Raw genomic sequence first — 14,183 nt, forward strand, 5'->3', positions numbered from 1 at the left:
TTTCTTAAAGGGTTTTTTTCTCTGTTTATTTGTTATGTTTTTTGTTGTTGCAAAACTTTCTCCTATTATGCAAGGTAGTTCCAATAAATTAGGGATCACACTCTAATGGGTGATCCAAACCGTTTTGCTTCAGTGTAAATGACTATAAATGGTTTGTTTTTATTATTTGAATGATAAGTTTGGGCGTTTTGTTTCTCCAAGCATTGTACCTCTTTTATTTACTTGTTAGACTAACAATTGGTATCAGAGCTCTGTAAAGGGCCTGATCCAATCCGTGAGTGAGTGATTTTTTTCATTCTTAGTAAGATGACAATCCCTGAGTTTGTGCAACCCTCCATTTCTAAATTTGATGGTCATTATGACTTTTTGGCAATGACCATGGAGAATTTCCTTCGGAGCAAGGAGCTATGGAGTCTTGTGGAGGTTGGTATACCTACACCTGTAATTGGTTTAGGATCCAGTGGTAAGGCTCAAAAGGTAGTTGTGGAGGCAGCCAAATTCAATGACTTGAGGGTCAAAAATTTTCTCTTTCAGTCCATTGATAGGGAAATATTCGAGACTATTCTTGACAAAAGTACATCACAAGAAATTTGGAACTCTATAAAACAGAAGTACCGGGTATCTATTAGAGTGAAACGTGCACAACTTCAAGCATTGAGGAAAGAATTTGAGCTACTCACCATGAAAGAAGGAGAAAAAGTGGACAACTTTCTAGGCCGCACCATGACTATAGTGAGTAAAATGAAGTCCAATGGAGAAGCAGTGGAACAGAGTGTTGTGGTGAGTAAAATATTGAGATCTCTAATCCCTAAATTCAACTATGTCGTTTGCGCTATAGAGGAGTCAAATAACATTAATATTCTCACCATTGATGAGTTACATAGGAGTCTATTGGTGCATGAGCAACGAATGATCGAGGTACAAGAGGAAGAACATATGCTCAAAGCAACCCATGAGCACACCAGTAGCAGAAGCACTCAAGAGGAGAAGCCTGGCAGAGGCAGAGGCCGTGGTGGGTTTATAGGCAGTCGTGGCAGAGGCAGAGAAAGACAACTATTCAACAAGGCCACCATTGAGTGTTTCAAGTGTCATAGGTTAGGGCATTTCCAGTATAAGTACCCTTACTGGGACCTGGAGAGCATCTCAACTCTACAAATATTCGGAGGGCCTATCCATCCAGCTTCACACAACAATAAAAGGTACTCTCTAAGCTTCATTGATGATTTCACTAGGAAGACTTGGGTATATTTTTTGCATGAAAAATCATAAGCACTAGCAAAGTTCAAGATGTTCAAGGGACAAGTTGAGAAGGAAGCAGTAGTCCCTATACTCTGCTTACATACAAATCGAGGTGGAGAGTTTCTCTCTAATGAGTTTGAAGAATTGTCACATAGAAGGCATTAGAAGACAGTTAACCACCCCTTACACTCCTCAACAAAACGGTGTAATCAAAAGAAAAAATAGAATGATTATGAATGCAGTTTGTTCTATGTTAAATGAGAAGCATGTTCCCAAGGTGCTCTAGCTAGAAGTTGTCAAATGGTGTGTGCATATCCAGATGCCCAACAACTGTTGTAGAGGATGTTACTCCAGAAGAAGCCTGGAGCGGCAGGAAACCAGTGGTGAAATATTTCAGAATTTTTGGGTGTGTGGCCATGCACATATCCCAGACCAGAAAAGACTGAAGCTAGATGACAAAAGTAGAAAATATATTTTTCTGGGCGTTAGTGATGAGTCTAAAGCATGGATATTATATGATCCAGTCCCAAAAACTGTGATCATTAGCAGAGATGTAATTTGAGGAGAAGGAAAGTTGGGACTGGAGAAATTTGAAGCCAAAAATTCAGCAAGAAGAGATAATTTATGAAGACAAAAATGACATGGCAGTAGAAAACACAATAGTTGATGTTGATATGAGTGAAAACAGTGAAAAATCAACACTTGATGCAGGACAACAAGGATGTGAAAAATCCCATGGTGCTAGGGACTCTCGTCTGACAGAATTCAGAGAAACAGTGTTGAAGAAACTTTGTTTAAACAACAAGTTGGAAGTATGATCTATTTGACTACCACCAGACCAGATTTAATGTACACATTCAGTTTTCTCAGCAGATTCATGACTAATCCCACTACAACACATTGGTTGGCAGCAAAACGAATTATGAGGTATATCCAAGGAACAACTGGCCTTGGAATCTGTACAAGAAGGGGACTAACAGTTTAAGACTACTAGCATTTTCAAATAGTGATTTTGCTCGAGACTTGGATGATAGGAAAAGAACTTCTGGGTATGTGTTTATGTTAGGGATAGGGACAATTTCGTGGACATCCAAGAAGCAAAATGTGGTAGCTTTATCTACAACAGAAGTAGAATATATAGCAGCATCTCTATGTGCTTGTCATTGTATTTGGCTTAAAAGATTGTTAGAACAGATTGGGCTTAAAAATAAGACTGAAGTTGAGATTTTGTGTGATAATAGCTCTACAATACAACTGTCCAAAGACCCAGTATTTCATGGAAAAAACAAACATATAGATATAAAGTTTTACTTTCTTCGGAACTTGGTGAATGATGGAGCAGTCAAGCTAAGCTTTTGTAGCTCTCAAGATCAGTTAGCAGACATTATGACAAAACCCCTAAGTTGGACCAGTTTTAAAGGCTTCATACTTTGATTGGAATAACTAGTGTAGATGCATTAGTTTAAGAGAGGGATTGTCAGGTTTTTTGAAGGGTTTTTTTCTCTGTTTATTTGTTATGTTTTTTATTGTTGCAGAACTTTCTCTTATTATGTAGGGTAGTCCCAATAAATTAGAAATCACACTCCAACGTGTGATCCAAATCTTTTTGTTTCAGTGTAAATGACTATAAATGGTCTGTTTTTATTATTTGAATGATAAGTTTGTGTGTTTTGTTTCTCCAAGCATTCTACCTCTTTTATTTACCTGTTAGATTAACATTCACCATTGGCAGCAATGGTTCGATGACTCAAAGATTCTATAATTTTCTTTTCTTTTTCCGTTGTGTTTCTTGTGCCATTATGTGTGTGCTGTGCTCTGCCCGGGTAGAAAAGCTTGTGGAACAGGATTCTGTTTTTCGTGCAGTTCAGTCACTTGATAAATTTGTGTTTGAGCTCTCTCTCCTGGAAATTGTCGCCACGTTGCTTGTTTCATTGGAGTAATGGAAATTTTGCCTTCTTGGTTCTTTAGGATTAGAGGTGCTCTATTTGCAAATTAATTTTGACCTGGAAATCTTAGTCCTGTTTCATGTCTTTCTGATTTCCCTTCTGTTAGATTTGCTTAGTCTTTGTTGTTTTTGTTGGAATGGGCAACCGGATTTTCAGTTCTATCTGAATTGAAAGCATGATTTGGGATAAGTGTCTAAGATAGTGTATATATAAGGCTTGTTAGCAGTACATAAAGGCACTAAAACAATTTTATTTGCTTGTTATTGAGAGGTTGCTCAGGTATGTTAAGAGAACAATATGTTATAGTTTAATGTTTCCTAACAAATTTTGCAGCCTCTGATCAGGGTATGGTCGGATATTCTGATATTGATTGGTGTATAAATAAGATTGAAAGAAAAAGCACTATAAGCAATGCATTCATAATTGAAGATGCTCCAATTTCTTAGTGTTCAAGAAAACAATATATTGTGGCTTGGTTTCCTTGTGAGATTGGGTACACGGCTGCTAGTATGGGTGCTTGCCAAGTTCTATTGCTAAGGACTTTGTTTGAAGAATTAAAGATAAGGATTGAGGAAAGCATTTTGTTGACAGTGGACAACTATATAAGTATGTTAAAAGCTTCGTTAATATTATGAAATAATACATTTTTTCTCATTATTCCATACATGATCATTTTTTGTGTTAGATATATTGTATTGCTATCTTCCACAATCTCTTGTATATAATATAATCTATATAAATGTTAATTACCATGTCTGAACGCATCAGTTTCAAAAGTGAATGGGCAAACTAGTGTCAAATCTAATTTATATTCCTTTATCTACCATTCAATAAATTGGTGTAAAATGTGTACTAAAATCTAATTAAAACCCATACCAGAATTATCAATGTCAAATCCATATTTTACTATATCTATCTCTGCTTGGTTTTTTATTTTAAGTTGTTTATTGAGATTACCTTTTAACCAGTTGTTTTATATCAATTAAGTAATTGAAAAATATGTAACAGCGGTGTCTGGGTGGTGTAGTTGGTTATCACGCTAGTCTCACACACTAGAGGTCCCCAGTTCGAACCTGGGCTCAGACAATCTACTTAATTTAAATTTTACAGTTTGGAACGAAGAAGAACAAGTGATGAATTAACTTTTCAAGGTCTCAAATTTAGAGTGTTGTAGTTGGAACATATTTTAAATTGACTAACTAAACTCATTGTTACCATGAACTCTTTGCTCAATATCATTTTACACTGTTATACTTGCAAAGCAGTTTTTTCGATGAACATCATTTCTTACTATTGCTTCTTATGTTGCAATATCCATTATTGTTATTTGTGTAAATAGTGAACTACAAAATCTTTTGTGATGTTTCTTCTTAACTGCAAAGGGTACTTCAGTGCCTGTGATTTTCGCACCTTAATGGAATATTTATAGGCCTCATCTTGTTAATCCTTACTCTCATTAATTGAGAAATGACTTTAGGATGGTAACTGTTAATTCTTAAAACAGTATTATAGAGGGAATACATACAGATCAAGAACGATGGACAAAACTCCAAATTTATGAACAGAACACAACCTTAGGGTGGTAATCTATTTGTGATTAAGCAATATTTTTGCTGTGAATAGGCGTTCCTAAGAATGATAAAGGACACATAATGTCTATTTGCTTAAAAAATATTCACAAATATTTTTAAATTCGTGAATACATGCAAATATTTATGAATATTTAAAAAAATATATTTTATAAATTTTTAAAATAAAAATATAAAAAATATAATATAAATTAAAATTTAATTTTAATTAAATTTAATCTAATAAAATATAAATTAATTTTCATTTTTACTTTTTTTGAGTAGCGGAAATCCACGGATACGACTAATATAATACCCGTTGTTTACAAGTAAGTATTAAAATATTTGTTACCTACAGATAATAAATACTCGTGGATATCAACTATTCATCACAGATTTTATTCATGGATAGTCGCAGACACAAATATTTTTGTTATCTCTAAGTATTACAAGAGGCAAATGCCTAAAAGAACAATTTCTCACATTTTCTTATCCTTGAGAACAAAACCAAGGTTCTTACTTGAAGTAGTTTTGTATCAACAACAATATTAACGGCCTCTTATAGCTCCAAGATTTCCCTTTCTTATATGTAGCCTTGAGGAAAAAAGAAATAAAATAATCAATTAAATCAAATAAATTATTTATAGAGAAAATTAACTCATAAATGAAAAAGTTGACTAAACAATTGGAAAGAAGATCTAATTATAAACTATGTCCAATTGTTAATCTTTTCTAACAACAACATCAACACTCAATCACTTAGATATATTCACTGAAAGTTTCCACTCCACTCATACTAGATTTTTCAAAGTTCTTTTTTCACAAACACTAAGAGTTTCTCTAACACAGAACTCTTAAACCTCTCAATGAAAAGTTATTTTTAGATTTAGTTTAGAAAAAATATATATAAACCATTATTTTAAAAATTAGGTCAAAAAATTGAAGAGTCTATTGACAATTACCACTGATAATTGATTATCATAAGTGATAATCGATTATTTTAGAGGCTTTTAGGAAAATTTGAAATTAACTAGGATAATCAATTACATTAATGATAATCGATTATCGCAAAAGTTTTATGAATAATAAAACTTTTCTTGAGTGCTCTACTTGGATTATTTATACCTATTGACTATTGGTTTACTAATTTAAATAAATACATAAATCACAAGACTTCAGCCACTAAATTCTTAAGTGTTTAATGTATCTCTTGAGTCCAAATATTCTTTAAATCTTCAACACATGAGTCATCACCATCAAAACTCTTTGTTGAAGCAAAATGTCCATCTTCTTTTAGTCAACAATCTCATCTTTTTTATGATGATAAAAAATTTGTTGAAGGCTTGTGATATGTGTGGTTCTTAATCAATCAACTTAAGAGAAAAGAGAAGTTAATCTAGAATAAATATAAATAACAAGATATTAACATAATAATATATTTTCTCCTCAAATAGGTACAAGCTACCACAAACTGTCAACTCAAATATTTATCACAGGATGTCAACCAAAATATTTCTCCTCCTTTTTTTATCATAATAAAAAAGTAACTAATTTATATGCTCCTCCTGAATTTTTTAATTCAATTAAAATTTAGTTCTCCCTTAATCATTAAAAGTTTACTTCCTTGAATGTAATATTCTCCCTTTTTATTAAAATAAATATTTCCACGAAGAGTAATCTTTAAATCTAAAACTGATTCTTAAAAAAATGTTTTTCTTGTCTAGAACTTAAGATAATAAATTATTACTTGAGATAATCGATTATTCCATAAACAAATATGTACTAAAGTCAAAATGAAACATTCCAAGACCTTGATAATTGATTATGACCCTTGATAATCAATTATTTACATAAATTTTTGAAAAAAAAAATCAAATTTTAACTATTATTAAGCTTGTAATACATATTCAATATTCATAGATATCTTCAAAGCTCATAAAATTTACTAGAATACCATAAAGCCTTTCTTAATTTTTGAATTTTTACTTGCAAAACAAGACAACAAAATTTTGGTCCCCAAAATCTTATTTTGGTCCTTTAAAATTACAAGAAATTACTTTATAATAGGAATCCAAACATATCTTTCATTTGGAACATCCTAATGTTTGATTCTACATTTGTTAGAAGTGTGTTCTTTTTTCATACTATTGAATATAGTGAAAATTATGTATAAGATTAATTTTCCCTTATGTTGAATATACACATAGGATACTCTATTTATAATAGAAGAAATATGGACTAAGCCCAAAATACAAATAAGGAATAATAACAAACTAGCTAAAGATAAAATATAAAAATAAGATAAAGATAATATATTTAACACTCCCCTCAAGCATGTGCATACAAATCGTATGTATCAAGCTTGTTACTAATATAGTCAATAAAGACTTAGTGAAAATATTTGCTTTTGGACTCGAGTAACACCAAATTGTTAATGATTTATGCAGATGACATAGAAGATGAAATGCCAACCTAGAAGACTTCTCTTGAGCAACAAATCTGGGAGGTTGCTCCATGTAAATCTCTTCCTGCAAATCGTCGTTGAAGAATGCATTATTGAAATCTAGTGGATAAAGATGCCATTGTTGAAGAGCTACTACGATTATAAATAAACTAACAAAAGTCATATTTGTCATGGAAGAAAAAATATATATGGACAGGTCAAATGCAATAGTGGAAGAAGGGAGGTCAGAAAAGACAACAGTGGAAGAAGCTATTGATGAACGAGAGAGAGAAACCTTAAAAATCCAATATTCTTCGATCGAGACACCTGAAAGAGGAAAAAAAGCAACCTTGATGCTCTAAATAGTTGCCTGAGAGGATACAAGATGTGCGACCACGCATGATGAACTTGAAAGAGGAAAAAGAGAAACCTTGATACTTTAAATCACTACCTAAAAGGAGACAAGACGTGTCACCACACATGACGAAAAAAGGAGCAATCCACAACTTCAAAAAGGCATTGAGAGCGCGTAGGAGCTCTGCTGAAGGCGCCATTGATGACATAGTGGTCACATGGCCGAGGTGATCAAAATCGTGTGATCGTCGATCGAAATTGAAATTGCTATAATGGCAGCAATAGACAATGGTGCGACCAAGAATAGTAAATGGCACCGCCGCCAATAGCGACGGGTGCAGTGGCAAAGACAACAAAAATTTGTTTCTCAAAAGAACCTAACTCTAGTTACCATGTTGAATATACTAAAAACTATGTATAGCATTAATCCCCCTTGTGTTGAATATACACATAGGGTACTCTTTTTGTAATAGAAAAAATAGGAACTAAGCACAAAACACAAAATACACATAGGGTACTCTACTTATAGAATTTGTGATGGAGTTTTGATTCGGATAGGCCTAATTATAATTTAAACATGATTAATTGTGATTAAGCCTTTAAACATGATGGTTTTGGATTTAATCTTTTTAACTTGATTGTTTGATGTCTGTAGTGGTTCGATCGTCCGGTCTGATGGGTAGGGAATTCACTTAACAAAAGGTTGATTGTGCAACTAATAGTTGATCAAACCTGACATATTATATAATTGATATATCTATAAGATAAAAAATGACAAGAAGTAAGTTATATAACTATTGTAACAATTGATTATCCAATTATCCTTAAATAAAATATTCATAAAAGTAATAGAAAAAAACTAAACAATTGAAAAAAAAAGGACAAGTCTATAATGTCAACATAATCCTACCTTTAAAAATATTCTATTATGAGACATTAAAAATTGAATTTCTAATATCCATAAAAGAAAACAATAAAAATTAAGAAAGTAAATACAAAAAAAAAAGTGTAACATCACATATTAAAGCATTATCATAATTGGTTAAGCATAAAATATACATAGGTATATTATTCCTCATTTCTTAATAATTTATAAAGAAAACTTTTCAAAAACATAATACTAAATATTGAAAGAGGAAGTGGATAAAACCACATCAGACACAAAAGACAAAGGTAAACTAGAGTTATTAAATGTTTACTAACAATTATATATTATGACCATAATAAAATATCATACATATATTTATATAGATTTACACATTATGGTTATGATAAAAAATTTATCATATAATTGTATTCATACATAATTTCATAAAACAAGTCATATCTCAAACAATCACCTAATCTTACATGAAACTTTCACAGTTTTTCATACTCATATTAATGGTACATTAGACATGACTTTCGGAGGATACAATGTATTAATTAGAATCTGACCTATTATACTCATCTTAACATTTTAAAGGTCTTTGTCATCATATGACCACATCTTATACCATTAAGTATAACCGGATGAATTGTTGTAAAAAGCTGACAGAATCACGAACAGAATTTCCTGAGGCGTGTAGAGTCACTGTCCTTAAGGACTTATCCGCGGCGTGTTGCACAAGTTTCCCAAGATACAACAGGAACTTCTCAGAATTTCTGAAGATCTCAGAACTAGCAAGGAACTCTAAATAGAGTATAAGAATAACCCAGAATAATTTTAGAAGAGCAAAAGAAGAAAGGAGAAGGAGAGAACACTGCTTTTGGTGTATTTTTGGAATGGGGGAAAAACTCTCTATTTATAGAGTTAGAAAAGAATAAAATCAATAAAAGACAATAAAAGCCATTAAATATTTTACCGTTGGAGCACTTAATAAAATGAATATGAACGTTGTTGGCAATTAAAGTTTTGACCGTTGCAATCCAAAGTTTTCTTTTGCAATAATCTAACATTATTACAACAATCCCCCACTTATTGCAAAAGAAAAAAGATAAGAAACTTTTATTTTGGGTCTCATACGATGTAATGCATCAAACCTGGTATAGCAAGCTATATGAACCAGTCTTAGATTGAAATACTTAACACACAGTGTAGTTGGTATAGCAAGCTATATGAACCAAAGACACTTGACGTGTGTTAGAGGTTTATCAATCACAATACACCCTCACAATCCTTGATGTTATCGCTGTGTTACGCTAATTAGGCCATGCGCGTGCCCGGTATTCATGAGTGCTCTAGAGATCATGCCAAGATCTCATACAAGCGACCCCACTCGACACTCATATAGGTGATTTCATCAAGTGTATGCTGCAAATCATACACCACCCCATAAGAGATATGAAAATCATTAAAACTTTGTTTAAGCTAAAATTCTTTCACCATAAAGAATTTTAATGACAAAGTTTAACCTCTCATAATGCAGTCTCTAACACTTTCACATACACACCATAGGAAGGGACATAATTGATTAAAATTAATTTAGTGCTATCAGAACTAACAAGTGACTTGTTTTTACCCATATACATGGGATCTCCAATCACAAAGGTTGGGTTACCATCACTTGTTTGTTTGCAAGTGGCTTAAGTCTCATTCTCCTCGATGTTTCTAATATCATTTGTCTTCCCAAGGGTTTTGTCAGAGGATCTGCTAGATTATGTTCTGACTTCACATAGTCAATGGAAATAGTTCCACTCTTTAGCAGCTACTTTACCAAATTGTGTCTCAATTGGATCTGTCTATTCTTTCCATTGTAATTCTTGTTTTTAGCTATAGTTATTGCCGATTGGCAATCACAGTGTATTGACACCGATGGAGTTGGTTTCATTCCTAGTAGAATGTTTGGTAAGAAGTTTTTCAACCACTCAGCCTCACTACCAGCCATCTCAAGAGTGACAAACTCAGATTCCACATTATTGATCTACAATAATAGTTTGTCTGGCTGATCTCCATGTAATCGCACCACCCCCAAGTGTGAATACATTACTACTAGTGGATTTTGTTTCATCTGAATCAGAGATCCAGTTAGCATCATTATACCCTTCAGCGGGAAGTCTACTATATTCAATGGCATAATCCATTGAACCTCTTAAGTATCTCATAAGCCTGGAAAGTGCATCCCAATGTTCTTAATTTGGACATTGAGTGTACCTACTCAGTCTACCTACTGCATAAGCAATATCAGGTCTAGAAAAGCTCATCAAGTGTAGTAAGCTCCCAATTATCTGGGCATACTGAGGCTGAGATAATGATTCTCCTCTATTTTTCATTAATTTAGAGTTAGCATCATAAGGGGTACTCACGAGTTTGAAATCGTAATACCCAAACTTCTTAAGAAGTTTCTCAATGTATTATTCTTGGGATAGTAATATACTATCTCCCTTCCTTATGATTTTAACACCTAAAATTACATTGGCTTCACCTATGTCTTTCATTTCAAAGTTGGATCCTATAAATAATTTAGTTCTAGTAACAATCTCATTGCATGTACCAAAAATTAACATGTCATCCACATACAAACATATAATGACACAATCACCATTTTCAAATTTAGAATACTATCAATATCATTAGGTGAAAAGCCAAAATTTATTTTTTCAAGTAATTAAGTAAAATTACCTACACCCCCACAATTTTAAAATATTTAAGATTAGTGAACGAGAAAATACCTGGTTGTGATTTTCTCTTTGTAGGTAAAATATACGAAAATGTACTCAAGTACCTCAGCTTATTCGTTCTCATCCATAGTCCTTACAAATGCGATCAAAAGTCATTGTTGCTACGAGCACCTTGGCAGCCTCCGAAAGTTATGGGTTTCACAAATACTGTCTGAGTTCTGGAAACAAAGTTTTGATTCTTCGGGATTGAGTTGTTGTTGTTGTCAGCCATAAGTCCTTAAGATTGTTGTAAAAAGTTGACAGAATCACAAACAGAATTTCCTGAGGCGTGTAGAGTCACTGTCCTTAAGGACTTATCCGCGGTGTGTTGCGCAAGTCTCCCAAGATACAAGAGGAACTTCTCAGAATTTCTGAGGATCTCAGAACTAGCAAGGAACTCTAAACAGAGTATAAGAATAACCCAGAATAATTTTAGAAGAGCAAAAGAAGAAAGGAGAAGGAGAGAACATTGCTTTTGGTGTATTTTTGGAATGGGGGAAAAGCTCTCTATTTATAGAGTTAGAAAAGAATAAAATCAATAAAAGACAATAAAAACCATTAAATATTTTACCGTTAGAGCACTTAATAAAATGAATATGAACATTGTTGGCAATTAAAGTTTTAACCGTTGCAATCCAATGTTTTCTTTTGCAATAATCTAACATTATTACAACATGAATCACTCATCTATAGATTTAACCATGAACAACAAATCTACTTATAAATACCTCATTCAACTCTCACTTTTAAGTATTTTTCTTTAGTAGAATCGGGATAGTGTCACTCTAAATCTCATATCAAAACATTCCATACAAAAAATCAATAATAGAATTTTCACCTTTAGAACTACTATATTATGATCTCAAATCATACGTTTCAACCATAGAAGAATGTCCAACAAAACACAATACACTTCTCATATAATTTCACACCATGGTATACATATTTCTTATTTCCATCCAGATTCATCACATACCAGTTGAAACATTAATAATACATAAGTTATTTTATATTGCATTACCCAAATATTCACATATAAGTACATCAAAACGGGTTTCTGATTACGTAATGTTGATATTGTTGATTACCATGCCTGAAGGCATTTCAACAGTGAATGGACAATATAGTGTCAGATCTAATTTATATTCGTTTATCTACCCTTCAATAAATTTAAAAGATAAATTTATAAAATAATGATAATTAGTGATCAAATGTAATAAAATATAATGAAAACCTACATTACCATTATTACCAATGTCAAATCGATATATTTTATCACACAACATCATCATCACTGTATCCATCCTGCTTGGTTATATAATATTGTTTTATTTTAAGCTGCATATCGAGATCACTCTTTAACGAGTATATTTCTTTCAAATTATATAATTGGAAAAAATGTAGTATGAGGGTCTGGGTGGTGTAGTTGGTTATCACGCTAGTCTCACACACTAGAGGTCCTCAGTTCGAACCTGGGCTCAGACAATCTTTTTGATTCAGTTTTATGTTCACTATTTCTTAACTATTGTAATGAGATTAAACATAACAGTTCCTAATTCTTTGTACTCATTCTCTTATATATAAATTTTACATACTTTTTTAATGTTTGATGGTTTGATTTAGTTATTATTTGATGAATTGATCACTATTTTTTAATTAATTTAGATTGAAATTGAAAAATAAATTTTAAATATGATGTTGAATCAAATCATTTAATATGTTTGAATGTCAAAGATAAATTTAAATATATAAGTTCAATTTGAATTTAAAGCAAAGATTTATATGATGATTTGAGAAATTAGATGTTATAATTATATCCTTAGGAGTTTATAGATGGAGGGAATTGATTTAGAATAACTTTTGAATATCCAATAACATTATATATATATATATATATATATATATATATATATATATATATATATATATATATATATATAAATAAAGCAAAGATTTATATGATGATTTGAGAAATTAGATGTTATAATTATATCCTTAGGAGTTTACAGATGAAGGAAATTGATTTAGAATAATTTTTGAATATCCAATAACATATTATATATATATATATATATATATTTAACTTATAAGTTTACTTAAATCCTAATCTCTTAGTAGAATGAGTCTAGACTTTTTTTTTATTAAGAGTCAATCTTTTATAAACAAATTCATTTTATGAATTAGGGTTTAAAACTACTAATGGGTCAAGCATTATTCCTAAATATAAGTTTCATTAGGTATCTTGTTTCAAGTTTAGGTTTCAAAAGATATTTTTTAACATCTAATGAACTAAGTATTAAACTATGAATGACCAAATAAAAACAAGCATCAAGTAAAGAAACAAGAATACTAACATTTAATGGAAGAGACATATATATATTTCAAATCATTTGCAAAATACTAAGAGTTTAACAATTACATCTTCCTGCAACAAAATGGGTTTAGTTCTCCATTGTCATGAAAAGTCCAAGATTACAAAATGATAAATGGAAGAAGATGGAGATACAAAGAGGAAGAAGAAATTGCTCTCACAAACACTAGGAGATCTCAAAGCTTACCAAAAAAGTGTTTTCATGTCTCCAACCATCAAAGATGAGTTTCTCTTCGAGCAACCAAGTAGAAATAGGGAAAAATTTCCATGTCAGCAAATGCTGGCCAACCCTAGAATAGCTTGGGCTCTCTAACTTGCTAGTGCTCGATGCTATGTAGATGTCGCCCAACGCTGGCCAATTCTGGAACTAGATTTGGTTTCTGACTTTATGGTGTTGGGAACAACTTTTATGGGGCTCGTTGCAACTGCACTTCTTTTAATTTAGGTTCTTGATTGCTTCTTCATGCTTATCGGGATTGCAAACTCGTATGGTTTGAGACAAATAGCTTCCTAACGCAAAATCAACACAAAAGAATGAGGATTAATATAATCCAAAATATAATCATTTACAAAAACAAGATAAAAATGAAAATTAAGAGAATTAAAAGACAGATAATTTTGTT

General features: G+C 31.9%; 1 protein-coding gene and 2 non-coding genes across 4 annotated transcripts; all 3 read left to right on the forward strand.

Annotated features, from left to right (window-relative positions):
• Positions 1 to 43: 43 nt before the first annotated feature.
• Positions 44 to 3,933, forward strand: LOC108321170 (uncharacterized). Of its 2 annotated transcripts, none has more exons than XM_052873162.1 (2): positions 44 to 780; positions 877 to 3,933. In XM_052873162.1, exons 1-2 carry the CDS (start codon positions 307 to 309, stop codon positions 1,267 to 1,269), a joined length of 867 nt encoding a protein of 288 aa, XP_052729122.1. In that variant the 5' UTR covers positions 44 to 306; the 3' UTR covers positions 1,270 to 3,933. The 2 variants fall into 2 exon arrangements, with proteins under 2 accessions (XP_052729122.1, XP_017408329.1); XM_017552840.2 differs by having other exon boundaries at positions 885 to 3,933.
• A 264-nt stretch (positions 3,934 to 4,197) lies between these two features.
• On the forward strand, positions 4,198 to 4,271 carry TRNAV-CAC (transfer RNA valine (anticodon CAC)). Its single transcript has one exon. It is a non-coding gene; the product is annotated as a tRNA-Val (tRNA).
• An 8,329-nt stretch (positions 4,272 to 12,600) lies between these two features.
• TRNAV-CAC (transfer RNA valine (anticodon CAC)) lies at positions 12,601 to 12,674 on the forward strand. Its single transcript has one exon. It is a non-coding gene; the product is annotated as a tRNA-Val (tRNA).
• Positions 12,675 to 14,183: the final 1,509 nt, after the last annotated feature.

Source organism: Vigna angularis, chromosome 2, assembly GCF_016808095.1.
Source record: "Vigna angularis cultivar LongXiaoDou No.4 chromosome 2, ASM1680809v1, whole genome shotgun sequence".
In the NCBI taxonomy this organism is placed as follows: domain Eukaryota; kingdom Viridiplantae; phylum Streptophyta; class Magnoliopsida; order Fabales; family Fabaceae; genus Vigna; species Vigna angularis.